Source organism: Alternaria alternata, assembly GCF_001642055.1.
Source record: "Alternaria alternata strain SRC1lrK2f unplaced genomic scaffold CC77scaffold_2, whole genome shotgun sequence".
Lineage (NCBI taxonomy): Eukaryota > Fungi > Ascomycota > Dothideomycetes > Pleosporales > Pleosporaceae > Alternaria > Alternaria alternata.
Window position 1 is genome coordinate 44,153 of NW_017306191.1, and position 25,999 is coordinate 70,151.

General features: G+C 51.9%; 12 protein-coding genes across 12 annotated transcripts; 5 read left to right on the forward strand and 7 right to left on the reverse strand.

Moving 5' to 3' along the window:
* Positions 1 to 35: 35 nt before the first annotated feature.
* CC77DRAFT_1037229 (hypothetical protein) lies at positions 36 to 1,379 on the reverse strand (the record flags this gene model as incomplete). The annotated part of the gene is made up of 2 exons (XM_018527052.1): positions 36 to 990; positions 1,042 to 1,379. 2 exons carry the CDS (start codon positions 1,377 to 1,379, stop codon positions 36 to 38), a joined length of 1,293 nt encoding a protein of 430 aa, XP_018390324.1.
* Positions 1,380 to 1,884: 505 nt separating this feature from the next.
* CC77DRAFT_1056733 (NAD(P)-binding protein) lies at positions 1,885 to 2,732 on the forward strand (the record flags this gene model as incomplete). The annotated part of the gene is made up of 2 exons (XM_018527932.1): positions 1,885 to 2,471; positions 2,546 to 2,732. 2 exons carry the CDS (start codon positions 1,885 to 1,887, stop codon positions 2,730 to 2,732), a joined length of 774 nt encoding a protein of 257 aa, XP_018390325.1.
* Positions 2,733 to 3,692: 960 nt separating this feature from the next.
* On the reverse strand, positions 3,693 to 6,868 carry CC77DRAFT_1075993 (rap guanine nucleotide exchange factor 4; the record flags this gene model as incomplete). Its single annotated transcript, XM_018529241.1, has 4 exons — positions 3,693 to 3,977; positions 4,035 to 5,794; positions 5,873 to 6,085; positions 6,148 to 6,868. The coding sequence occupies 4 exons, from the start codon at positions 6,866 to 6,868 to the stop codon at positions 3,894 to 3,896; spliced, it is 2,778 nt and encodes a 925-aa protein (XP_018390326.1). The 3' UTR covers positions 3,693 to 3,893.
* A 1,266-nt stretch (positions 6,869 to 8,134) lies between these two features.
* CC77DRAFT_953707 (cytochrome P450 monooxygenase-like protein) lies at positions 8,135 to 10,417 on the reverse strand. The gene is made up of 7 exons (XM_018535438.1): positions 9,886 to 10,417; positions 9,794 to 9,822; positions 9,182 to 9,691; positions 8,694 to 9,131; positions 8,474 to 8,631; positions 8,339 to 8,413; positions 8,135 to 8,274 (listed from the first exon to the last, which is right to left on the reverse strand). The coding sequence occupies exons 1-7, from the start codon at positions 10,115 to 10,117 to the stop codon at positions 8,187 to 8,189; spliced, it is 1,530 nt and encodes a 509-aa protein (XP_018390327.1). The 5' UTR covers positions 10,118 to 10,417; the 3' UTR covers positions 8,135 to 8,186.
* Positions 10,240 to 12,235, forward strand: CC77DRAFT_1090539 (S-adenosyl-L-methionine-dependent methyltransferase). Its single transcript, XM_018529522.1, has 10 exons — positions 10,240 to 10,632; positions 10,704 to 10,747; positions 10,798 to 10,883; positions 10,935 to 10,977; positions 11,030 to 11,096; positions 11,163 to 11,190; positions 11,241 to 11,284; positions 11,341 to 11,519; positions 11,597 to 12,016; positions 12,130 to 12,235. The coding sequence occupies exons 1-10, from the start codon at positions 10,603 to 10,605 to the stop codon at positions 12,182 to 12,184; spliced, it is 996 nt and encodes a 331-aa protein (XP_018390328.1). The 5' UTR covers positions 10,240 to 10,602; the 3' UTR covers positions 12,185 to 12,235.
* A 1,817-nt stretch (positions 12,236 to 14,052) lies between these two features.
* CC77DRAFT_1037234 (putative salicylate hydroxylase) lies at positions 14,053 to 15,803 on the forward strand (the record flags this gene model as incomplete). The annotated part of the gene is made up of 2 exons (XM_018527053.1): positions 14,053 to 14,783; positions 14,853 to 15,803. Exons 1-2 carry the CDS (start codon positions 14,364 to 14,366, stop codon positions 15,801 to 15,803), a joined length of 1,371 nt encoding a protein of 456 aa, XP_018390329.1. The 5' UTR covers positions 14,053 to 14,363.
* CC77DRAFT_1046301 (hypothetical protein) lies at positions 15,800 to 16,758 on the reverse strand. The gene is made up of 3 exons (XM_018527436.1): positions 16,648 to 16,758; positions 16,158 to 16,581; positions 15,800 to 16,100 (listed from the first exon to the last, which is right to left on the reverse strand). The coding sequence occupies exons 1-3, from the start codon at positions 16,707 to 16,709 to the stop codon at positions 15,879 to 15,881; spliced, it is 708 nt and encodes a 235-aa protein (XP_018390330.1). The 5' UTR covers positions 16,710 to 16,758; the 3' UTR covers positions 15,800 to 15,878.
* Positions 16,759 to 16,938: 180 nt separating this feature from the next.
* CC77DRAFT_1037235 (NAD(P)-binding protein) lies at positions 16,939 to 18,252 on the reverse strand. The gene is made up of 2 exons (XM_018527054.1): positions 17,481 to 18,252; positions 16,939 to 17,432 (listed from the first exon to the last, which is right to left on the reverse strand). The coding sequence occupies exons 1-2, from the start codon at positions 18,114 to 18,116 to the stop codon at positions 17,073 to 17,075; spliced, it is 996 nt and encodes a 331-aa protein (XP_018390331.1). The 5' UTR covers positions 18,117 to 18,252; the 3' UTR covers positions 16,939 to 17,072.
* Positions 18,253 to 18,742: 490 nt separating this feature from the next.
* CC77DRAFT_1037236 (putative FAD-binding oxidoreductase) lies at positions 18,743 to 20,487 on the forward strand (the record flags this gene model as incomplete). Its single annotated transcript, XM_018527055.1, has 5 exons — positions 18,743 to 18,975; positions 19,034 to 19,430; positions 19,478 to 19,568; positions 19,620 to 19,950; positions 20,001 to 20,487. The coding sequence occupies exons 1-5, from the start codon at positions 18,809 to 18,811 to the stop codon at positions 20,485 to 20,487; spliced, it is 1,473 nt and encodes a 490-aa protein (XP_018390332.1). The 5' UTR covers positions 18,743 to 18,808.
* Positions 20,357 to 22,039, reverse strand: CC77DRAFT_1090544 (hypothetical protein). Its single transcript, XM_018529523.1, has 5 exons — positions 21,643 to 22,039; positions 21,488 to 21,595; positions 21,047 to 21,435; positions 20,923 to 20,999; positions 20,357 to 20,871 (listed from the first exon to the last, which is right to left on the reverse strand). Exons 1-5 carry the CDS (start codon positions 21,808 to 21,810, stop codon positions 20,525 to 20,527), a joined length of 1,089 nt encoding a protein of 362 aa, XP_018390333.1. The 5' UTR covers positions 21,811 to 22,039; the 3' UTR covers positions 20,357 to 20,524.
* Positions 22,040 to 22,242: 203 nt separating this feature from the next.
* On the reverse strand, positions 22,243 to 23,515 carry CC77DRAFT_1015951 (UbiA prenyltransferase; the record flags this gene model as incomplete). The annotated part of the gene is made up of 2 exons (XM_018524128.1): positions 22,243 to 23,430; positions 23,498 to 23,515. The coding sequence occupies 2 exons, from the start codon at positions 23,510 to 23,512 to the stop codon at positions 22,429 to 22,431; spliced, it is 1,017 nt and encodes a 338-aa protein (XP_018390334.1). The 3' UTR covers positions 22,243 to 22,428.
* A 762-nt stretch (positions 23,516 to 24,277) lies between these two features.
* CC77DRAFT_1027657 (FAD-binding domain-containing protein) lies at positions 24,278 to 25,898 on the forward strand (the record flags this gene model as incomplete). Its single annotated transcript, XM_018526384.1, has 5 exons — positions 24,278 to 24,375; positions 24,440 to 24,930; positions 24,980 to 25,316; positions 25,369 to 25,574; positions 25,624 to 25,898. The coding sequence occupies 5 exons, from the start codon at positions 24,278 to 24,280 to the stop codon at positions 25,896 to 25,898; spliced, it is 1,407 nt and encodes a 468-aa protein (XP_018390335.1).
* Positions 25,899 to 25,999: the final 101 nt, after the last annotated feature.

The window sequence follows — 25,999 nt, forward strand, 5'->3', positions numbered from 1 at the left end:
CTTATCGCACGTATACCTGCCATCAAATGACTCTTCTACATCCCATCTAGCCCAAACCTCGCCACAAATTCCCTACCCAACCACCCCCTCGCCCCCTCAACCCCCCACAACATAACCATGACACAAACCCCCATGTCCTCCAAATCCTCCGGCCTCGCCTTCATAATCGCCTCGTCCCAGCGCTCGACCCATATCTCCAGATTCTCTACATTAGCATCCTCGCGCGCCCAGCGCCACCCGCTCTCACTCTGTGCACCCCACAGCGCTGTTTGCGCGGTAAAAGACACACGAAGATCTGGTGTTGGACCATCATATCCAAGTTTGAGGAAATTGTATATACCGCTGAGGACATGGGTTGTTATAATCGTTCGCCGTATTGATTCGGTAGTGAGCCAGTATTGCCAATTGTCCGACGACTCGACCGAAATGTCCCTCGGTGAAGAAGGAGAAGAAGAAGTATGAAAACCTACTCGTGTAATGGGAGAAGAAGCCGCGTTGTGCCGCACTACCGCACCGTCACGTAGCAGAATCTTGAGTCGATTTGCCCATTGCAAAGTAACCGATTCATCGGCTTCAGCAAGAGCTCTGAGACGAACATCTCCATCAAAAAGGCGGATCATCTGATACAACACCAAAGACTGCAGAGCCGCAAGAAGCTCCATTTTCGATGCAGATTGCGCATCCGTGCTCGTGACAAGCTGCTGGCATTTCTGCTGCACGTGACCAAAGACCAAAGCCTGATTGGCTTCAGTCTTGATGCTATACAACGCACAAGCACTCATCGCATCTTGCAGAGCAGTCGGACATGTATACTGGAAGTGCATTCGATGTATAAACATGGTTTGAGCTTGCGAGGCAAAGCGACGTGGGATAGCTGCCAGGCGTTTCGCTACAAACTCTACTCGAGGCCGGATTATCGCTTCTGCTGTGTTGGGCGGTGTGATGGGGGGTTCCATACAAATGTTCGTACTGGGGATCTGTACGGCGACACTACTATCGTTGCTACTACTGCTGTAGCCAAATTGGAAGGTGTCATCGTACGGCATATCTCCCAGGTTGAAAGGATGATTGGGAAATTCGAAAACGGTATCATCTAGATATAAAGTTGGTAACGATACCATGGAAGATGTGTGGTATGGCTGCAGCTGCCAGTTGGCTAGTGGTTGAGTTCCGTCTACCGGCTCTGTCGGGAGAGGAAAGGAGTGATCTGCTTCGCCAGGTTGTATACTCGGCTGTTGCGGAAAACGATTTCGCCCGATGTATTGGCATTCTGTATTACTCGCAATGCAGCGTCGACATCTGGGCTGCATTCGATCGCACTTTCGTTTCGTTTGGATGCATTTTAGGCAGGACTTGTGACGTGAAGCTCTGGTCGACATCCTTTCCGCACGACGTTTCGTTTCTGATATCAGAATTCTTGACTTGATAGGCAGTCGACTAGATCGAACTTCGTACGCGGTCTTGGGCGGACAGATCTGACGGTTTGCGACATGAGTGAGGTTGGCGGAAGAGCGGTGGAGTAGATCCAAGTCCGCTAGCTTATACAGTCTGCGCTAGCACGCGGAGACTAACCTCAAACCCCGCGTGGACTACAAAGCTTAGCGGACTTTTCCGAGGCGTGACATTGACTTTCCCATGATCAACCCTCGTGTGTTGGGCTGCCGAACATCTGTATCCGGCATCATGGTGGTTGAGGAATGACAAAGTCCGCATGTACCTATGGGTCCATTACCTACCCTCATATGCCACGCATATAAAACGATAGACATCTGCTTTCATCGCATCTTTCCCCACCAGTGTTCTCAAAACGCTCGACAAAGGTACCACATCAGCCATTCTAATACCTTTTCTGTTCAATCTTCGCCATCTTCCTCTCTATTAGCAATGTCTTCCCCCCTCACAATCCTCATCACAGGCGCAAATCGCGGCATTGGCTTCGGCCTAGTAACTCTTTACCTCTGTCGCCCCTCTACAACCGTGATAGCCACAGTCCGCGACCCCACCTCCCCTTCCTCCAAAGCCCTCCAGTCTCTTCCCCGCGCACCAGCCTCCCGCCTCATCGTCATCAACCTCGATCTCGCATCCACCGAATCCGTCAACGCCGGCATCCAATCATTGACAGCAGAACACAATATCCACGCTCTCGATGTTGTAATCGCAAATGCTGGTCTTGCAGGCACAACTCCCCCGTTGATCTCCTCTACTACCGCCGACCTGCAAACGTACATCAACGTGAATGCATTTGGCTCGTTGAAGCTGTACAAATGGGTGCTTCCTCTCTTGCTGAAAAGCAAAGCCCAGCCCAAGTTCATCTACATGTCCAGCGCGGGCGGCAGCCTGACCAGCATGAGCACCATCGTGCCATTAGCGGCATACGGAGCGAGCAAGGCGTTGGGCAACTTTCTCTTCAAGTGGCTTGCGCTTGAACAGGAAGGCGAGGAGAAGGTGATGGTTTGGTGTCAACATCCTGGGTAAGTCTGCTCATGTCTCTATCAATCTTGTTTTCTTTCCCAGATTTTCAACGTGCTAACCTCCTCCACCCTAGTATAGTCGCGACAGACATGGGAAAAGCCGGCTTCGAGCTCCTCGCAAAACAAGGAATCGATCTGTCAGCGCACATCATCTCCGTGGAGCAGAGCACGAATGGAATCAAGAACGTGATTGAGAATGCCAGTTTGGAGAGTACGAATGGGAAGTTCCTTGGTCCTGATGGTGGGGAGTTGCCTTGGTGAATGTAACTGTTTGGTGTAGACTGGGCTGCCTGCGAGGGAGAGGGGACAGAGTCGCGGTTTTGGACTCGGTAGATGTAGGCAACGAGAAGGCCAAGGTTGGACGTGCCGTCTGTGATGAAGGAGCTGATAGTGCCGTTGTCAATGGACGTGCGAGGTCAAGCACGAGGCTGATTTAGGGTCAAGCCGGACCTATATCAAGCTAGTAGTAGCCAGACGAGGTTAGACGCATCAACGCTGTTAGGTCGTATCCAGCCTCAGTCAGCAGCGCAAGTACAGTACAACCAATGGATAATCCAGAAAGCGAAACTCTCAGATACAAGACATCAAGGAACATAAAGAAGCTGGTGTCTTTTCGGTAGGAAAATAGCGACGAATAAGCTAAGACGACTGACAATATAACAAGATCAATGTATCGAGAAGAAAGAAAAAAATGTTTTGATTTCCAAAGATGCGCTATATGATATGTGTGGAAAAGCCTCCATCGACACGCACGCAAACAGAAGGAAAGAAACCCCCCAACATGAACCGTGTGATAGTTCCCCGTCCTTCCCTCCGATCCCCGATATATCAAACGCCTGTTCGGATAAAGAGGTATCGTGCGTATATAACAAAAAGGCCAAATGGGAGAGCGAAAAGCCGGAATACAAAGTGGATGTGGATGGTATCAATGATGATGATGATGATGATGATGACAGTCGTGATGCGCAGCAGCGCAACGAAACAAGCAAACAGGGGCCGTCGTTATGAGAAATGCCAGTAACAAAATCCAGTCCCGATCCGGGACAAATGGGTATATGTAGTGTAGATGGTGTTTAAGACGCAATGAGAGATGGTCCAGTGTGGTGTGGAATGGTGGAGTAGATGCGATGCGTAGATGCGATGTGGTGTGAAAGGTTTGAGATGCCATACGATGTGCTCCGTGTTGCTGGCGCCTCTCTCAGATGCGCACATAGTTGGTCGTGCTCGCAGCCGCTTGATAATTCTGCGCCGGGGGCAGGCTCGGCAAAGACGGCAACGAGGGCAGCGACAAGCGCCCGGCTGTGTGAAGACCCTACACTTAGCTTATCTGATCTCAACATGAAAGATGAAGAACAAGAAAAAGCTAGCAGGGCCAAAAAAAGCTCGAATGGGTGGGTGAGTGTGACAAGGGAAAGCGGCGCACTAACGCTCTCGGAACCATCTCGCAATCCGACTCTTCTCATCAGCCCGGCCGGCTTCAAGATGAGTACTGCGCTCGTAGAGTTCCTGCTTCTCGTTAATATACTGCTCCGAACCACAATACCACCAACAGATGGAACTCACCTCATCATCCTTGTTAATTTTGATATCCAATATCAGATTCCTCACCTCTTCGCATCTTTGCCAGTTGGGATACGGCGTCCCTTGCGCCCTTTGTACTCCAACAATAACTTCACCCATAATTTCAAACTTGCGCCAGTTGATCCGCTCTTTACCCACAACACCACTTGGAGGCGGCTCTCTACTATCGCGTTTCCCCACAACACCTTCGAAGACGCTGACGCCAGGGTGCGGGGCCAACGCCGAATCCGTCTTCTTCTTGTCGCCGACAAAGGTGGAATTGCCTTCAGATGCGGAGACGAGATCGCGGCGGTGGAGAGGTATATATGGTATGCGCTCGCCAGAACTATTCTCCCAGGCGAGGCGGTACGCGGAATGCGATTTCGTTTGGCCCATAAGAATGTCGAGTTTCCAGAAATCTTGATTGGTAGCTTGGGGCACTAGTTCGCGGGTTGCGACTAACCTCCCAATTGCTGTGCCGTTGATGCCAGCCATGACGGCACCCAGCATGTTGTAGTTGTTCAGCTTTCGAAGCTGTCGCGCAATCTTCATCCACTTCTCCATCATGAGAGCTCTATGCTTTGGCTTGTCGCGCAGCAGTATGTAATTGGTGACGAGGTAGGCAACGTGGTTGAAGTGCTCGGTCATGCGTGTGACATTTTCGAGGTTCTTGCATCGCTGTTTCTCTTCGGCGTTTAGACTGACGTGGCGTACGAGGTCTCGTGGCCGTACCGAGGAGAACATGATCCAGTCTATCCGGGTAAGTTCCTTTGCGATGGCTTCGTCCGATTCGCCCATGAGCTGATGCCACTGAATCTTGGAGAGAGGTTTAATGGGGTTGGGCTCTAGTTGTCGGGCCAGTCGTTCGTTCTTTTCGACCTGGGTGAGCAGGATTTGCGATGAGCCCATGGAGCCGTTCATAGACGATGCGCCGCCTGTCACGCTGCTCCGGGCAACCGAGTTTCGCGTGGAACTGCTCATCGACATGTGCCCTAGCGCTTTTGAAAACTCGTCTTCATCAGAGTCCTCGTCGAGGACATTGTTGTGGAATGTCGGGATGTTTTCGTTCTGGTGGCGTTGGCGGTCGCTGCATGCCCAGTCGGTGTCGTCGTCTTCAGTGACCATTTCAAGATCGCGCAGAATTTCAGTTGCAGCGACGGAGAACTCGCGGTTCAACGCCAGCGAGGATGCGAACCTCCGGATTAGTCGACGCGTCGTTGGGTAGGCAAAGTCACCGGGGTAGTAGGCGACCCATTGTTGCAAGATTGACAGGTAGCGGAGCTGTGCAATGATGCGGATCATGGGCAGTTCTTTTTCCTTGTTCTGGATTTCGAAGCGTTTGATGATGGCCTCCAACAGCTGCCCCGGCGTGGCGAACCTCCGATACAGGGCCAGAAACACCGAGACGAATTTGGAGTCATTCTTGGACATGGGTTGGGCGAGAAGTCGGTCGACGAGCTGTTCAAAAGTGTAGCCATTTTCATCCGACGGCTTCACCGACATGATGCTTTGGCCGGCGTCCGAGTCCTGGTCATCGGATTCCTGGGAATCATAGCCGGGCGACTCTTCGGCGTTGAAAAAAGTTTTGTTGGCATCGCTGGGCTTATAACGGTGGCCCTTGACCTCGCTTGAACCCCGTTGAAACCTCATGGAGATCTCCGAGCTAGCACGCTCGTGCTTGCGGCTCCAAAGGTCCTTTTGGGTGATTGATTTTACCGCGGAAGAGTTGGCCCGCCGCCGCGCCATTGACGCTTGGGACCTGGCTGCATGGGGTCAATGACTTGCACCCTGGTAGGGACATGTACGTCTGCATGTGTTACAAAAGGAAATGAACAACTTACGTCGCTTGGCCGCTATCGCTGCACGAGTGATGATGGACAGGCATCCTCGGTGCGTCTCCGGTGACGACTCGGACGTCTGAAACACGCTCACGTCTCCAATGAAGGACTTTGCTTTCTGCTCCACAACGGCCGGATCGACCTCGCGGTGGGCGGGGTGTTGATCGCACTTGCAGGCTACGAGGATGAAGGGTAATTGTGCCTTGGACAGTGTGCCTGGACTCGGTCAGCATGTCGCGTCAGCAGACGCGCGTGGTACGCGATGGCGGGGTACCGACTTAGCATTTCGGGAACCTTGCTCAGGCTCTCGTGGTTTGTGACGTCGTAGAGGGTGACGGCGGCATGCATGCGTGGTGTCGCAAAGTCGTGCACCGTCTCGGGCCATTTGATGATGCTGCGGTCGCCCACGTGCACGTCGCTAAAGGCCATTTCGAGGAAGCGCACCATGTAGGGGGTGCCGTCGATTGTCATGCGCCGCGAGCAATTGGCCGTCGTCGAGGCTTCTGGCAGGCCGAGGGCGCGGCGGATGAAGGTCGACTTGCCTGAGCCCCGCGCGCCGATGACGGCGATGTTGAGGTCCTGCACGATGGCAGCTGCCGAGTCGCTGTTGGAGGGCTCCGACGCCGCGTCTTGCGATGGCTGGCGGTCCTTGTGGTGAGTAGGCGACAGAGGTCCCTCGGTGTCTGACGACGACTCGGCACTGCTGCCCTCCTCTTCCTGGGTGGAGAGGATGGGCTGGGGGAAGTGGTATCGCTGGAAGAAGGCATCGTCGGCTATCTCCTCGCCCTCGTTGTCCTCGTCTGTGCGGTCGAGCTCGCTGGCTTGCTGGCCGTCGCTCTTGGGGACGTTGGGAGCCGAGTATGCGCGCGTCTTGATGCCGGGCCGCTGCGTCGTGGCGCTCGCACTGCTCTCTCTACGCATGCTGCCCTTGTCAGTCGTCTTTGGTGCGGGCTTCGAGGCCGGTGCGTGGACTGCCCTGCTGCCTCCGGTGGCGGGCATGCTGGGGCTGTACGGGCGGTACGGTACGTGGGAAACTACAGCGAGGGCAGACTACACAGCGAGGGCAGACTACCGGGCGTCACGACAAGCCCCGGGCGCGATACGGACATTGGAGGATGCGAGCCTTAGGGGGGTGGAGTGCGCGACGCGTTGGTGGTGTGGGCAAGCAAAGGGGCACCTGGCAGCTGTCCAAGATGGGGTTATGCACGTCGTTGAGGTCGTGTGTATTTCAGCGGGGAGAAGTCCAAGTCCATCAACTCCAACAGGGTCTAGCTCACATGCACCAGAGGCGAGATGCGCGCCTTGGTCAAACCAGCTTAGCCCCCGCCCAGTGCATCATCCCACGACTCTCCACAACACGACACGCCCCCCCGAATCGGCTGCTTCTTGGCTGATCTCCATGCCTTTTGAGAAATGCACAATCACAATCCTCACCAAGACTGCGCACCTGTTCGGCCAGCGCGGCCCGCCTGTCACCCTTCATCTCGACTGTCCCGCCAATCATCTTCATCTCGACTTCCCGCCAATCATCGGCCCGTCTGCTGCCTCGTCGACTGTTCCGATTGGCGCTCCGATAGTGGTTTGACATATGCAACCTTCATCAACTGAACATGTCCAACACCGTCATCGGCTCCAAAACTTCCGCCGTCCTTGATCGACATGATCGCCAGCTACATACAGCATCTCTGACTGTCCGCTTCCCCACAAGCGGGGGGTAGCCACAGACTTTTGCATCTCAGCGTTGTGGTTGGACGACGCGCCCAACTCTGATTGTGACGCGCTATGCCACAACTAATGCAATCCAATGTCGTGCACCGCTGTCGTCGCTTTCGTTGTCGCTTCTCTCCAACACCTCCAACACCCCCGTTTCAGCACAGTCTTCACATGCAATCCTACCCACAGACCTGCATTCTGCCACTTCGTGATAAATAAGGGGCGGCACATCACAACAACCCTTTCAACTTCCTAAACCTGACCTGGCAAACTTTTTTCAGAAAGCCCTGTCCCAAGGAGGAACGCGCACGCTCTAGCACCTTCCCTTTGCACCTCGGCATGCGACTAGCTCGTACTATATGGATCTGCGCCCAGGTGCGATATCTCCGACTGATCGGCGCTCAATTACACGTGTGAAGGTTCTGGACAACGGATAGCGGACGGCTAGCAGCACCGTCAACCGTCGGCTGATTATCTGTCGTATTATGTATTTCGACGACTGACGCCTTACCGCCCTGCAGAGAAAACCCTCCATATTATGTGCTTTGACGACGACGCTACCTCGCATACCCTAAGCAAAACAACCACCGTTAAGATCCACCCACTACGCGCTTACAGGTCGCATATTCGCCTGTAAATGGTCCTCGTGGTAGTGTGGCAAGAACACATCCCGCCAGACCAGCTTCTCAGGCCTGTCCGCCGTCAGTACAGTACATGGAATCGTTCTTCAGAGAGAGAAAGTAGACTTAAACTTACAGTTGGCCCTTTGGCTCCAAATCGAATTTGCGGAAGACGTGACCAAAGCCGAGACGCAGCTCCGCCCAAGCGAGGCTACAAACAACCCAGATTAGTTCCCAAATCTATTACAACGCTGACCAGGACCCGACTCACTTGATTCCCAAGCACATGCGTGGGCCACGCGAGAAAGCGACAAGCCACTTGTCCAACTCTGCCGACTCGTCGAGCCAGCGCTCTGGCACGAACTCGTCGGGCTTGGGGAAAATGTCGGCGTTGAAGTGGACGAAAGTGCTACCGCACGATACAATGGTCTAGAATGCAATCAGCCCGCGCATCTCTCTCTCTCTCTCTGCATAGAATAACGTATGCGTACCTGCGGCGGCACCTCATGTCCCGCAATGGTTGCGCCAGTTTTCGGCACGATCCTCAAAAGCCCAGACGTGACGCCCGAACTCATCCTAAGCGCCTCCTTGATGACAGCGCTCAAATATGGCAACTTTTCCAAATCGCGTACATTGGGCTCGTTCTCGTTGAGTAAAGGCCATGCGCCTGACAGCTCGGCCTTGAGCTTCTGCATCTTCTCAGGATGCTTGAGCAGATGGAAAGCTCCTACCATGAGGGTATTGCCGACAGTATCTGTGCCACCGAACATGAGCGCCTGGGCTTCTTCATACAGGCTACCAGCAGAAGGGATTTGCTTGTCACGATGAGCCTCGGGATCCATCAACCGGTGGTAGATGGTCATGTTGTGAGGAAGGAGCTTAAGCTTTTCCGGATCGTCGGTGAGTTCATTAATCTGCGCGGAGAGTAACTACAGTATATGAGTAGACCGCTGGTTGCAAAACGAGTTGGAGGAATTACCTGGTTTAGATCGATCATGCCCGCTGTCAAAGGGCTTAGCTTCTTGGAGAGGTTGGGCGGGCATTTCAAGATGAAGTTTTTGAACAGATCCGAGTACTTGAAGTACATACCCACGGGCGTGGCCGCCTCGAGGGCCACGACAATGGGTGCCTTGAAGTCTGGCTCGTCGACTGCATGGATGGATTTGCCGAAGCAGAATGTCGTTATAACGTCGACGCTCATGCAGCGGAATGCGTAGAACAAATCAACACTTTTGGCATCTTTGCTCCTCTTCTCAATGGCTGCACAGAGCTCTTTGACCTTGTTCACCAATAGCCCCTCTGAGCTCTCGATAGCGGCTAGCGAAAAGGATTTGTTAAGCACATCTTTCCGATTCTTAGCCTCTGCATACGTGAGAAAACCGAAACTGGATCTGTCCTCGTTGAAACTTTGATAGAGCGTCGCTTCCTTGTCCCAGCGATTCTTGGTGTTGTAGATGTCGTGGTAGGCTTTTGGGTTGGCAAAGTGGAGCTACAACCGTCTCGTCAGTAAACACGTGGCGGCACAGTTTGGCGTAGTGGGGTGGCTGCATATCGCTCGCAGTCCTTTTACACCACACACAACACAACGTACCTCGTTGGGGCCAATACGAACAACATCGCCTATCACGACACAACATCAGCGTCTAAACATTCTTCCATGTGACCGGTACCGATTTCACGTACCGTACTGCGCATGCAGCTCAACAAGGAAGTGGCAAAAGGACCGGTTTGCAATACACTCAATGTAGGCTTTCCAGTACGTCGTAGCGCCGGCGAGGGGCGGTCCCGGAAACTTGGCCAGCGGATGGAAGTAGACGTTGTAGGTCACTGCGTAGAGCACGTAGGCAAACAGGGCAGTTGCACCCGCCGACAGCAGTACCGCCGTGGCGGGTAGGGAATGGTCGTCGGCCAGCATTGATTGGCGGAACAGCTTCGCTAGACTGGGCTTGTCTGGGAGGATGGGGTCGTAGTTAGTGGGAAGAAGATGAAGGTCGACCTCTTAGTAGTCGCGCATTTGTCGCTGACCCAAGCACTCGACTACGGCATCTGCCATGGCCCTCTCCCCCACCTTCAACTTCACCCAAGGACAACTCTCCTGATTGCCTTGACTACCTGTAGCCAACCGGAGCACTTGGCAGGTAGCGCGCTGGTGCGGGTCGGTCGACGGCCTGCATGCGTGCATTCCGCCGGCGCAGAGCCGGAGGCCACACGGAAGCGGGTGCGCTTGGTGGAGGGGACAGAGAGCGCTGCTGGCCTGAACGGTTGACATCAGTACATAAGGTCACGCTAACTTATGACGCCCGCCGGACCCCGATATTGGATATACTGCCTTTGCCATACTCGCGTACCTCCCCACAACGACGGTGACGACGACGACATTGCTTTTGCGCAGACTAAGCCATGGCTGATATTGAAGCTCAGGTTGCTGTTGTGCGTCTTTCTCTCCCCCCAACTCTCGATTTCTTCACTGGCGCATCCACAAACTAATCCGACAACTCCAGGACTCGGATGAAACCGACTCGGCATTTGGCGACGACTCGGCATCGTAAGTCTCTCCCGTGAGACGCGGAGCCGCCTTCTGACACGCCATCAAAGCGAGACCACGTCCCTCAAGTCCGCCGTATACAACTACAAGTACCGCAACGGCCGGCGATACCATGCGTACAAGGAAGGAGCATATTGTTAGCATATCCGCTCGCTGTACATCCAATGCAGTTCCTAAGTGGGCGCAGGGGGTCCGAATGACGAGACACAATCAGATCAGTTGGATATAACGTATGTTCTGCGACCAGTTTGCTTCTACGTCGTGTGTTGACCTGGACGAAAGGCATCATATCTGTCTCCTCTTGCTCGACGGCGAGCTGTTTTTGGCTCCGATCAAGGAACAGCCTATGGTATGTAATGATGTGCATGGGGGGTGCGACATGTTGGTAAATGCTGATGGTTGGTCTACGGAATAGCATGTCTTGGATCTGGGAACGGGCACTGGTACGCACACAGTAGTCCGCCTGAGGCAACGCATGAGCTGACACATCCAGGAATCTGGGCTATCGACTTTGCCGATAGATATCCATCAGCCGAGGTCAGTGCACTTTGCAGCAGGCAGTCGAGTGAGTATCACTTTATTGATGTGAACAGGTCATAGGAACCGATCTTAGCCCCACCCAACCATCCATGGTCCCACCCAACGTGCGCTTCGAAATCGACGACTTCACTGAGCCGTGGCTATTCAAGAAAGATCATTTCGACTTCATACACATGCGATCACTATATGGGTGTGTAGCGAACTGGGCGACCTTCTATAGAGAAGCACTGGAGTATGTGAAGCCCCCATACATCACCTTGGCTCGCCTGTTAGACATTGCAACAGCTGACCATACGCTTCTGTCATTAGTGCCCTCCAACCCGGCGGCTACGTCGAACAGCTCGAAATCAGCGTTGTACTAAAATCCGACGACGGCACCGTCACCTCCGGTTCCATCTTCGGCCGCTGGGGCAAGATCTCGCTCGAACTCGGTGACCAATTCGGCAAATCTCTCCGCACAGTCGACGAATCGCGTGCGGGGCTCGAAGCAGCAGGCTTTGTCAACGTGGTAGAACGGCGCTGGAAGTTGCCGGTAGGAGGATGGCCGGCGGATAAGAGGTTCAAGGAGTTGGGCCAGTACAATCGGATTAACTGGGAGCAGGGCATCGAAGGGTGGAGCTTGTACCTGTTGACGACGGTGATGAAGTGGAGTAAGGAGGAGGTTGAGGTTTATCTTGCGCATATGAGGACAGCGCTGAGGGATCGGAGTATCCATGCTTATCAGGAGGTGTAAGTTTATCATGTTTCTTTTGTAATGATGTTGATGATGGGTGGGGGAGCGTGGAATAAGAGGAGATGCAGGTTCAGGTGAGAGGTGGCATTTTTTGCTAATTGATGTGCAGATCGCTGGTCTATGGACAGAAGCCGCCGAGGCCAAGGAAGGATGACGATGAGTGAATAGGTCAGCTCTAGAGCAAAGCGAATTATGAAGCAGCAAGTAAAACTCCGTGGTGTGTTTGAGTGCCTATATGCTCTTGTGTGTCTCATGCCCCTATATGAGTTTGCATTCATTCGAATATGCGTCCCGATGAAGCTTAACATGGCGCATATATGCTATCTTGCATGCTGATGTGCAGACGCCATCGGCGCCGAGTATATCAGCGTGAGGTACTCGCGGGCGGTTGTCTCGACCATCGATAGCGCAACAGGCAGGGTCGTCAGCAAAGAGAATGCTGAGGGGATTCAGGAGAAGCCTGAGAAACAACGACGTGTGTCGCATAGTTGTGCACATACTCAGCCTTGCTGTTTCCCGGCATGTCTCAATTGCGACACTTACGCCAGACCACTTGGAAACATGTGTTCCGTGGGCTGTGCCGAAAGCCTTGCATTGATACACGGAGAGTTGCTAGACATGACGAGCGTGGGGGTTGGGGGTTACAGGCTGTAGTCTGAGCGCGCACCAATACATCGCAGCATGTTTGCAAGCGAGCCAGCGATAGCGTGGCCAAGTAAGCTATAATCGGATCTCGACTCCAATTTCTACTCCAACGCCAAGATTAGCTAAGGACGTGCCGCTTTCTCGACTTGTTCTCTACCTTTGTACATGAAACATGGAACACGGAACACGAACATCCTGGAGGAGGGTCAAACAGAACGCGAAAGATTAGCCAATGTGACGCTCCGACCCGTACAATGTGCACAACCGGAACAATATCCACCATTGAGAAAGTCAAAGATGACAGTATGTCTTATGCATTCTTCGAGCGCCAGTGAGGCGGGGATCTTGGGTAGTCAGGACTACAACTTCTTTCAACTCCATCTCGAGACTGGCAAGGCGGCAGTAGTTCTGCGTGTGGCAAAAAGACTCGACGGCTGGAAAGTCATGACATTGCATTCGCATCGACTTGGTTACACCCAGAAAGCATTCACACGAATGTTTCTGTTCAGAGCAAACAGGATAGCCTCTGATGTTTTTTCCCTTACCAAGTCAAGAAGTCGCTACCTGGGCCACTTCGTCCTGGACTTTTCTGGCTAGGAATGCTTCCTTCACGTTCGAAATGAATGGCCAAGGGAAGACGGAGATTGAGCTGGAGTATCGAAGCAGCGGAGGGGCAGATGTCTCGTTATGTCGAGGTTCTTATGAAGAAGGAAGTTGGGTTTTGGATGGGGCTGAGTTGCGCGCGAAAGTGTGGGGATTTGCTGAGCGATTTCACTGATCTCTCGTTTGGATCGATCGCTAGGCATGGTGAATACGATGATCAAAATGGAACATATGGAGTGGCATGGCTCCAGATTTGCTGCTAGCCAGAGCCATGGAGGAAGTCATCTCATGCCTCCAAGCGACTTTCAGAGAAGGAATGTATACTAAATGTAAACGCTTGTCAGGCCTGTGAACAGGTTATAGACGTGGCTCTTGATATATGGCAAGACTTTTGGTAGAGACAGGCTATCGTATCTGATACCATGTCCCCTCGAACTGTAACTAGAGGTGCAAAAACTATGGGTGGTGCAGCTGTGACGCGGAGAAAGAATCGCGAGCCATCTGTCGGAAGTGGTTGTAAGGGAGCTGCCGTCCAACCACAATTTGAGCCGCAACCTTGACGACGCCGACAAACAATCTGAGTCTCTGTTTCTCCAAGTCGTCCGCTTGATCATTCCCTTCCGTCAATCAAAGCCACTGCTGTACTTCGTCCCATCTGTTTGTTGCGCTGCAACTTGGTGTCTGGTCCTGCATCCGTTCCGATGATAACATCCGATCCGTTGATAAGACTCGTTCCGCAGATAAGGACCCACGACGCGCCACTCACAACTCCCACAACCCATACCATCGCCATACGAACAGGTATCCTCGAATAAAAAAACATTGCAAACATGGCGAGAATCCGTTCCGCAGATAACACTCTCCCGACCGTTTTGATCCGCGCAAGCAAGAGGCAGCCGAGTGGCTCGATCTGCATCGGGATCTAGGATGCTGCATACGCGGGCTGAACAAAGTGGTAGATATTTATTAGAAGGTGTTTGGGACCCATAGTCGTTATACACTTTATCCAGATTCCGTTGCAAACTCTTTCACTTCTTGCAACCCAAGCAATTCAGCAACATAACCCCTTATCTGATCAACGCCATCCTTTACAGCATGGGCTCGATAGAGATCGGCTGGAGACGACTCAGTGTGGGCGTCATCGGAGGTGGTATTGGCGGATTGTCAACCGCCATCGCGCTGCGCCGAGCAGGCCACCAAGTCACCATCTACGAGCGGAATGACTTCGCCGGAGAAGCAGGAGCATCAGTCTCATGCGCAGCAAATGGTACCCGGTGGCTACACGAGTGGGGAGTCGATGTCCAGAAAGGTGACCCTGTTGTTTTGAAGAAACTCATCAATCGGGACTGGAAGACTGGCGAGCCGGTCAGCGTCTACGATCTAGACGATTATGAGGAGAGGTGGGGATACGTCTACAACATGTTTCATCGCCAGTATATGCACAAGATGCTCATGGACACTGCATTGCAAGAAGAGGGGGATGGTACCCCAGTGCAATTATTGGTGAACCATCCGGTAAGGTTTTGTCCCATGCAATCACGGCATTTCCCTGTGCTACATTACCCTTCTAACAATATTCTGCAGTGCGAGAGTATAGACGTCGAGTCCAGCGAAATCACATTCTCCAACGGCGTCAAGGCACAACACGACCTTATTGTTGGAGCAGACGGTATTGGATCTGTCACACGAAAGCTCATCGGCGTCGTCACAGAAAAGCGACCAGCAGAACAAAGCTGTCTGCACGCAAACGTCATGACAAAAGACGTCCGTAAGCTCGGTCTCACAGACTACTCCCTCAACAGCGCACTAGAGTACTGGGGCGGCCAAGAAGGCAAGTGGGACAAGATTGTCTTGTCCCCTTGCAACGGCGGCGAGCTCCTCTCCTACTACTGCTTCTTCCCCCGCGCCGCCGGAGACTACACAAATCACACCTGGGGCGGTGCCGATCTTCCCGTCGAAGAGCTCCTTGCGCCGTACCCTGAGCTCGACGCGCAGGTCAAAGCTCACCTCGCTATTGGTATCGAGGTACGGCCTTGGCGACTCTGGGTGCACCAGCCCTATCCCTACGTTGTCAAGAACGATATCGCGCTTATTGGCGACGCCGCACATCCGATGATGCCGCATCAGAGCCAAGGTGCCTGTATGGCAATTGAAGATGCAGCTGCCTTGGGTATCCTCTTCAACAAAGACTACTTCAATGGAGATGTGAGAGAATCACTCGCTGTTTATCAGCAGATTCGACTGCCTCGCGCGACCAAAGTTCAGGCTTCGGCTGCCAAGGCAGCGTACAATATCAATGAACGGATTGGCTTTTCTAGCAACACGTCAATGTCCAACTACAAGGTCGAGGACGAGGCGAAGAAGCTGACTATCGAGGAGATGAATGGTTACGACATGTACAAGGATATTGACCAGGCTTTTGCGGAAAGGAAGGGAAGGACGTATACGGACAAGTACATCAGAGGTCTTCCTTTTGGGTTGAAGCTGTCGAATGGAATTACAGTTGATGGTAATACAACACTAGCAGCACCGTAGCATGTGTTGGATTATGTTGATTATAGTAATAATACCCATTGTTTGCCTTGAAGCTCCATACTCTCCCAGAGAACCTCACAGTGCCTTTTCTTCAACTGCGAACCCTTGCTGAAAAGTCGAAGACCTCATACGCTGACATGCCAATTGCCAATCTGTACTCCACTGTCTATAATATGGCTGGTAACCCAAGAGACCCCCAATCCACCTACCCACGACGATTCCTAACACTCGAGCGAACGTCCTCGAGAACGGGATCCAAGTAGGTAGCGATATATATGAGCCACCCGCATCAAACATCTAATCTCTAATTTAGCGCTTCGTTCAATCCGACCCGAGCCGCAACACCCAACTTACTGACATGACCTGCACCATGCTCAGCGGCTCTCCGTGCACGAACACCGCATCCTGATAGCCGTACCAGTTCTCGAAAAAAAGTTCGTCGAGCTTGTAAGTCTCCGCCGTATCCTTACCGCTCAGCAAGAAGCGCGTGATCGTTTGCCCATCTCTCTGCGCCGTCGGATATAGCCTGTGATTGGTCCACGGCTGGATCACAAACTCGCCATCAGCTGGAGTGAGTGTGTGTTCTACGCCGTTACACTCAACTGCCAGACAGCCTTCAGTGACAGTGATGTACTCCTCTTGATAAGGGTGGAAGTGAAGTGGGGGCTTCTCTTTCCCGAGCGAAACGAGCTTGGGATGGTCGAGCAGGAATGTGACGGAGAAGGCGAAACACCGATTCGGCAGGGCGATGGTTACCGTGGAAATGGCACCGTCGAAACTTTGGTAGTGGTGCATGTACTGTCAGTAGAGTTGTCAATCGGCCAGAGGAACGAGGCCAACTTACGCAATGACTGGTGTGCGCTCGGACAGCTGGTGTTCTGGTATGACTGTGTCTTCTTGAGCCATACTCGTTTGTACAATCGCTCGAGATTTTCAGATGGGGTGACGGCTGCTATCAGGACGTACTCGTCATACGCTCAAAATCTGGGCATGAGGGGCTTTGCATCCAACCCTGATTTAGCTCACTTGTGATGACTCCACATTCTAGATGCATAATGACCCCTGTTTTTAATACGTGAGACGAGCTCAGTGCATCTGCATTATCTGATCCGGTTTCGGAGCTTGTGCAAAGGTCAAGTACGTCAATTTCGCTCACTACCTAAACATCAATCCCGTGAATCTTCTATACGCATCATTTGCAGCTGAATTTGTTTTCCCCTAACCAACATCAGGGGAGGAGGCTAATCTCCCTCCAAACAATCTTCCGTTTCAGGTAGAAATACCAGCAGTTGCTGCCGAAATGCCTGTCCACTCCAATGTCTTTGCCCAAATTTCTTCCTGCACCGTCTCGTTCAAGCTGTCAGGAGAACTAGTGTCTTCCTTCAGTAGAGTAAGAAATCCACGATAGCCTGGAGATGCCTCGTTGACCGCTAGTTTGGCGACATCAGTGCCGGCCTCGCTCGAGGTGCGCATGGTGGGGTCCATAAAACGAAGCAGTGGACGCAGCGGCCGAATAATGTACTTTGACATCATCTGAATCATTGCAGGCGTATTCACGCGCAGTGCTCGAGAGTCACTCAAGTTGCCAGGGTTGATAGCCACAGCAGTAATGTTTGAGAATCGAGTGTTCTTGGAAATGGTCAGATGGATCTCAGATAGGATGGAATCATCACAAACCTTTTGGAGGTGTCTATTTAGCGCGTACATCCACATCAGAATAGCCAGTTTCGAGAGAGCGTAGCGATTTTGTCCGTGGGCCATGTGATCTTCTGGCTCATCTGCGGGAGGCTTGGCTAATTCGTCCAAGTTGGCAGGTATCCTTGGCTTTATCTTTTCAAGAGCACTTTTCCCAGGCCAATGAGTGTCACTAGTAAAAAGAACGATACGACCACCGTCTTTAGCAAAGCTACCGAGCAAGCGGAGAACGAGAACAGAGTGGGCGATGTGGTTGACCTGAAATGTCTTCTCATAGCCATCGCCTGTCATCTGCATAGCCGATGCCAGATTCCAATAAAAGGCGTTGGAAATTATGCTCTCTAGCTTCGGTACTTTTCCTCCGGAGACCTCATCGACAAGCCTCTCCGCAAACTCGTGGACGGCAGTAAGGTTTGAGAGATCAAGTGGGCGGACGGAGGAACTTGCGTCTGGATATTCTGCGAGTGCCTCGCGGAGTAAATTGGTATTCGCATCTGCATCGGAAGTGTCTCGAACAGTGAGTATGAGGTGTTTGTCTGGATGATGCTGCAACAAGTAGCGAACTGTCCAGAGAGCTGCGGAGCCATTAGCGCCGGTGAGAACAATAGTACCAGACATGGTGAGCGCAAACTCGAAAATGTCCTGTATGTTAGCGAGTCGGTAGCGGCGGTAGTGACGGTGGAACAGATTAAGAGGATGTGGCTGCGCCGCGTTCACGCATGAATAGAACGTAAGAGTGGAGCACACTAGTCCAGTGGGGCGTCAGGCTGACATGTCGGGGTACCTCCAAGTTTAGGCAAGGTGGCGGCGTTTATGCGACTTCTGGGGTTCGAACAGGAATCGATAAGCTCCCGCAGCTTTTAATCTATGCAGTCCAGCCCATTGACTGGCCCACACTGTGCCTCTCGGTCGACCACCGTTGATGCAACCGTTCGTGGCGAAGTGCAGTTGCGATGCATGTCAACCAACACCAAGTCACTATCACGATAAATGATCATCGACCAACTATCGAGTTTGTGGCACAGTAGTGGGTAGGCGGCTAAATGCGTTGAACTCCTGCCGTAATCGCTATTGTGAGACTTTTTGGTCTTGCGATGGCTTCATGTAAACCTGCCCACGATCGGAAAATCTCTACTTGCGCTCCACTCACCGGATATAAACAGTCTTTTTCGGCAAGCGAAGCAACCCTAGCTGGATGTCAGCATTGCTATTTAAAATTTGCATGTTAAACCATGTAGAAACAGACCATATATGATAGTAAGTGTGGGACTTGCGTCTCTTCTCTCGACAGGAAATACCGATCAAATTAGATGATGTTGTGCAATATCCTCGTTCTTCTTCTTGCATGGCCTCGGCTTGTGTTTACCGCATCTTTACGCACCAGGCAGGATGCTTGTGGAGACCTCAAATCTTTGTTGCCTAGGTCGACAGTACTGAGTTCAGATTCGACATTCCACAATCTAAGTACTGAGAACTGGTATGAACAGATAGTCGAAAGACAAACGTGGAAACATGCTGATGATAACCTAATCTAGGTCAGCTACTGCATGGGGAACTCCGTTGTGCATTGTGCAGCCGCCTTCAACGGCTGACGTACAGAAAGCCATCTCGTATCTGAGTTCGTGGCGCGTGAAGTTTGCCATACGATCGGGAGGCCACTCACCATCGCCATTTGCCGCAAACACAGATGACGGCGTTCTAATCGACACCTCGTTACTAAGCACCAAAGAGTATAACGCAAAAGATCAGACGGTAAAAATTGGGACTGGTTTGAAATGGGGAGACGTGTACAGTTACTTAGACCAATTCCAAGTGACAGTCGTTGGCGGCCGGGTCTTAGACGTTGGCGTTGGCGGCTTGATACTTGGAAGCGGACTTTCATATTTGTCAGATCTCTATGGCATGGCTTGTGACAATGTGGTCAACTTTGAGGTAAGTTGACGCGTCTCTCTTTACGGAACAATATCTTACTCTTGTAGGTGGTCCTCGCAAATGGCTCTGCAGTAGACGCAAACGCCACACATCACAAAGATCTTTACAAGGCTTTGAAAGGTGGGGGTAACAATTTCGGTAACTAGAAACCACATCAAATCAAGTCACCATAGTCTGACAGCCATACAGGTCTCGTCACGAGCTTCACTATGCGCACTTACCCCATCTACAAAGTCTGGGGAGGAGTGAAGATGTATGGCCATGAGCAGATTCCGGCGCTATACAAGGCGTTAGCTATGTATCAGGCCCAGCCGAAGAAGGATCCATATGCGAACCTAATGCTTCAACCTTTCGGTACCAATGAGAGCCTAGGTGCGATGCTGAATATGGTTTACCTCAAACCTGAGGAGTCGCCAGCCGCTTTTGACTCCTTCTATGATATTCCCACAGTATCAGATGCAACAAAACTGCAGACCCTCAACGACATGATCAGCGGCCAAGTTGTGCCTAACCTTCCACGGTAGGTTTCTGCCGCTTCAATCACTCATTTCTTCGACTAACGAATATCAGATGGGACTGGCACGCTACCAGCTTCACTCCATCCGCTGAAATCTACGAGAAGATTGACTCAATCATATCGACGGCACCTGAAGTCGCCCAACTCAAAGCGTTGACCGGTGGCACACTTGTCCTTGGATTTCAACCAATCTCATCAAGCCTCGTGCAAGCAAGCCGCGACCGAGGCGGTAATGTTTTGGGCCATGACAAAGTGAATCAAACCTGGATGGTGCTTGACATAGGTTGGTGGAGAGAAGAAGACGATGCCACTGCTCACAATGCAACACGTGCTCTGCTCCAGAAGATCGAGAAAGTGACTAGGGCGAGTAACTCGTACATTCGTTACATCTTCATGAACGACGCGAGCTGGGATCAGGCCGTCCTTGACCAATATGGGTCTAATAACGTCGGATACATGCGTCAAGTGCGGGAAAAGTATGATCCTTCATATAACTTTCACGACCTAGTTAGTGGAGGCTTCAAGCTTTCTCTATCATAGCTTCGAAGTAAAACGCCTATTAATATAGATCCAATTCCTATTCAGAACTCTGGAGCCTTCCCGGCCGGGAAGGTGCTATGTCATCCAGCTCAATGTACGACCCGTCATTCGATTGAAGCAATGATTTCTCAGGCGTCTGCCTCCTCGGCTGACAGTCCTGGCTCTCCGGATGACTTCGTGTTCTGGAACCCGAGCTGGCCGTAGATGAAATGGACGAAATGGTCGCCATGACTCTATGCATAGCACCCTGTACCATAGGGTATAGTGCAGGAAGTGCTGCTCCAATAAGAGCAACACTGGGCTCGACCTGGGATGGTATCCAAAACGTTTTGCCGTACTCGTCAAATTGTGGCGGAACAAGAGTGCTCATTTCGTATTGTAGCCCTGGCATTTTGTTACTTTGGGTCTCATGAATACTAGCTGATAAGAGCTCACATCTGGGATCGATCTTGGTGTATCTCTCCATTTGAGTGACAAATATGGCGAGCTTATATGCTGCTGTGACACTTGCGCTAGTGGAATTTTAGCTTGGAAATCGAATTTCAGGAAGGGAGCGTACGCTGCACCGCATATGAAGATTGCAATCACTCCGATACGTTTTTTCACAGTCATTTGAAGTTGAGTGACTGGATGTATCGGGAGAACGAGGAGAATTATATCGAAAGCCATGCTTGTGCTGAACAGTGCCACTTGCGTGTAATAGTAATACCAGTCGTTCATGTATTTGCCTCGCTCTAGCGGCTGCCAGATTTTGTTGAACGGCTTCGCGATGAAAGCCGGAAGGATCATGTACACGATGACATAGACTCCCTGTAAGACTAGCAAAGCCAAAACTGTGTAACGGACTGATGTCACCGCTTGGCCAAATATTCGGAGGTAAAACATGAGAATTGATGTACGAATACTGGCTGACATGATCGGATAGAGCAAAGTGGAGCCGACAATTCCCTAGTATGAATCAGCTGCGCGGGGCCATAGGAAGTGAAGAAGCCACACGCACCTTGAACCATACCACAAACTCTCCCAACGTTATCTCCCATAAAGGCTTGCCAACGCCGGCGTTGATGTTTACATAAAGGGCCATGGCTGTCCATCCTGAGTACAGGAGCTGGTGTTGTGAGCATAGATCATGAGACTTGGGCGTGTGCAACTCACCAAAGCTGGAATGATCGCATAGTCGTCGTATCCGATCGTGCGCGAAACATACCGGCACCGCAGTCTTAACAGAGTTAACGCGATGGATACAAAACCAAGCACGGTGATTCCAGCCACAACTCCATAATGCCGATTTTGGTTGTTGACAACGGTGGGTGGCGGTATCATGCCGATAACTCACTACAGGTGCAATTGAGTTGATAGTCTGTCGAAAGAGTGAGACTATACGTCCATAACTGACAGGACGGGGTTCCCGATAATCTCCAGACCTCAGAGCGCGCGTGGCCTCGGGCCTACACCCCCGTGCAAGGCGCGGTCACCGACGCTTCGGTCATTAGCACGAACGGGGACTAGATTTACCAACAGAACGTTCCGAGATTACAGCAATGTTGCACCAAGTTTTCTTTGTTCGGAAGGAGCACAGTGGCCGCCCTTGTCGGTCTAGATTACCCGGTAAGCGCATGGGGTCAGCACGGGCAGGCTGGCATAAACGGATGGGACCACCCGCAGAGCGCGCTAACGAAAGTGATTGGCCAGACTGAAGAATCAGCCCATCTGCGGCGCACATGCAGACCTTCAATAAATTGGAGGGCACAATATCTTGCAAGAATGTTATTTTCGTTAGCGGACTCTACACGTGATCAAGCAGAATTGTCGAATTGACACTATATGCCGTCATCTTTCGTATCAGTCTCCGCTTGCATGGCTCTCGAAATCAGCATCTTCCAGACCTTGGGTGATGTGTTTCATTCGCCATGTTGTCGGTAAGCTAGCAACGGCTAAAATTCACTCGAAGCCAGGAGCACGAGCGATCATGGTCACGTACTCGGAGAGTAAGCCACCCGCGATAGAGCCACCAGCATACCAAAAGCCTGTGGAGAACCACCACCAACAGCTTTGAGAACTACGGAGATCGACATAAGCGACCATAAGACTGAGAAAAGCTGTCGTTCCTCCCACACTAATTATGTAGTAAAGGGCGCCCATCCCAGCATAGTACCCCATGTTCCCTAAGGCTGCTGCAATCATGGCGACGATGAGCCAGAACACGAGCTTGATATTGTACTGAAACAACACTGCCATGCTGTAGATACCAGCAGCAACGTCGTCTTCCAGGTCCTGGAAACCATACACGCTGTCGTAAAGCATCGTCCACAGTGTACTCGCTACGAATAGCAAAAGTAGTGGCATGTCGACTTGGCCGGTCTGGAAAGAGTACGGTTCGACGTCAAGTGCAACTGCGCCGACCACAATACCCCACGAAAGACAGATTCCAAGGACGGTCTGAGTCCAGTACGTGTGTCGCTTTGCATACGGGTAGTAAAGCCAGGCGAGGAAACCAGGCGCACTGAGAATGGTGTTCTTGGCCACGTCTCCTTTTAGCAGGGGTAAGAACAGGGCGGCGCACACAGCCTGGGACGCACTGAATATCAGCGCTGCACTCGGTGAGACGGCACCACGGGGAATGGGTCGATTGCGCGTGCGCTCAACCTTTGCATCCAGAGGCGCGTCGATCAAGTCATTCCAGATGTGGATAGCGTTGGATACGAAGAAGCTTGCACCAAAGAGTAGAAGGGAGGCGTAAGCCACTTCAAAGGGCTCGGCCCGCTGTCGAATCGCCGCATATAGCAGGCCGAACGAGTGGGGGATGTAGATGAGAAAGAGTCCAACTGGTGGGCTCAGGCGGGCGAGCTGAATGTACGGAAGCCACCGCGCAGGGACATAACCCAACCATCCCGTGCTGTGATTACCGCCGTATTGATAGGCCAGGGATTCTTTGGGGGCCACTTTGGATTTTTCAGAAGACATGCTGACAAGAGAATGACGTGAGATAGTGTGGGCAGAGTGAACATACTGCAGAGGGTGTCATGTTTATACTGTGGGCCGAAGCCGACAGCTTGCTTGCTGCATCACTTTTGGAGTACATGCCCGTACCGACAGTGTTGAGGTGCACGATGCAACTGATATGGAAGAATGGAAGAATGCGTAGCCTCGGACATCATGGAGTTGCAGCATGCATTGCTGCGACTGGCTTTGCCGTGCTTGGCGGTGGGCCTTAAGCTGCCGCATTCGTAGCCTCCTCCGGCACAATCACGGAAACCAAATTATCTATCCACATGTAGCCTAGCATCAGATACAAGGATGCCGCAATAGTGGCGCTATGACAGCCTGGAGAACGCAGGGTCACCACCCTTCACCATGACTCTATCCCACATTCCAGATGTCAGACGGGATTGCCGCATAAGCCACGAATGCGACAGCTGTGCTTACGGCAGATGGTGCCACATATATTACAAACCAGACTCCCGGAACAGGCCCAAGGCTTCTAGCACGGCGCGGTCACTACGATTACGGCGCAGTCAATATCATGGTTACACTTCACTGCATTGGATACTTCATTGGCGCCAGCGTGATAGCAGCTACTTCCGCATCATTTCTGCCTCGTGTCGACTCACCTCGTTCCCAGTTGACAACCGACGCATTAGTCGCTATGAATCATCCCATGCCCAGCCCGATTCCTAGCTTGTTTCGCTCTCTCGACCTTCCTGATGGGCAGGCTAACGCCGTTCTAAATGTCTTCAGTGACTACCCTGCCATCGATGAATTCCTGACTGGAAAATCTGAGGATGGCTCGATGCTGACCAGTGCAGCTTGCGCAGTACTGAAGCTGATCCTAGGAGAGACCAAAGTAAACTCAAAGCCTGTCAACGCCACCTTGACGGACGATAATTGGTTAGTCTCCATCATGCTTGGACTTCTGCCTCTGGGCTTTTTGGGTACTTACCTTAGGTCACAGGTCACAAACATGCTGGAAGTCGCCAAGCTGCGTTGTTTTGGCCGAGAGCAAGAAAGATGTTTCTGTGGCTATGATGATTATCAAATTTTTCAAGCTCAAGTTCGCTACGCGCAGCGGAGGACACTCACCGAACCCCGGATGGTCGTCGATCGGTGAAGACGGCATTCTGATCGATCTCCAGAAATTGAACGCGATCAGTGTCAGTGACGACAAGAAAGTCGCTAGTATAGGACCTGGCCAAAAGTGGGGAAAGGTTTACGAGGCCTTGGACTCGTATGAACTAAGTGTGATTGGAGGACGTATTCCTCAAGTCGGCGTAGGCGGACTGATACTTGGAGGTGGCTTCTTCCATTTTTCTGGAAAATATGGCCTTGCAGCAGACAATGTAAAGGACTTCGAGGTCGTCCTGGCTGACGGATCTGTTGTGAATGCCAATGCCGATTCCAACAGCGATCTGTTCTGGGCTCTCAAAGGCGGAGGTCCCAACTTCGGTAAGTCTCTGGCTGTTCGTGTAGGATTATTTTGCTCACTGAGAATCAGGCATTGTTACCAAATTCGACATGTACACCGTTCCTGTACATAAAATATGGTATACGGTGTCTGTCTACAGCTCCGATAATGCTGTGGCTTGCATCGACGCCTTTGCCAAGTGGCAGGAAACTGCATCGTCCGACTCCAAAGCCACCGTAGCAATGATTATTGGCCTCGATTCTATCACATTAGGCTTTCTATACGCGGAGCCTGAAGCGCCTCCAAACGTCTTCGCGGCCTTTGACAACCTGCCCGCCCCTCTCGCCGTTGCTGTTCCTCCTACGACTGGCACTGTGAACATCCTTTCCCAGATATTAGCATCTACCTCTTCCTCGGAACCTATGCGGTGAGCTTCTCAGATATTAAGACGTGCGTCCATCCTGCTGACCGATCCTCAGTCACGATTACCGGGGTATTAGCTCCGACGTGGATGCTCAACTGTACAAAGACGTCTACGCCATTTGGAAAGAAAAGGCGACCGCCGTACATGCTGAGACAGGCGCAAACATGACATTTGTGCTGCAACCTATCACCGCAGGCTTAACTGCAGCTAGCAATGCTGCCGGCGGAAATCCCATGGGCATTCCTGAGAAGACGCACCAATGTAAGCTACATCAATATAGCCTCTCTCTTATGATCTAATAAGATATTAGGGTGGACAACGCTAGTTGACTGGACTGCTGCCGCCGACAATGCCGCAGTGCGCGCCGTGCCCATTGCAGTCACTAATACCATGAAGCAGCTCAGTGAAGAGCGTGGCCTTGACATACCTTTCATCTTCACCAATGACGCATCGCGCGACCAGAACCCGATTGCATCGTATGGTGTTGCCAATGTTCAGAAGCTCAAGGAGGTCGCAGAAAAATACGATCCTGAAAGGGTTTTCCAGAACCAGCAGAGCGGGGGGTTTCTGCTCAAAGATTTATAAGAATGATGACGCTAGGGGTGGAGTGGTATAAATATTGGCATAAGGTAGCGCTATTCCTGATAATGGTCATCCAAAATAACTCCTCCATTCAATCTATTCAT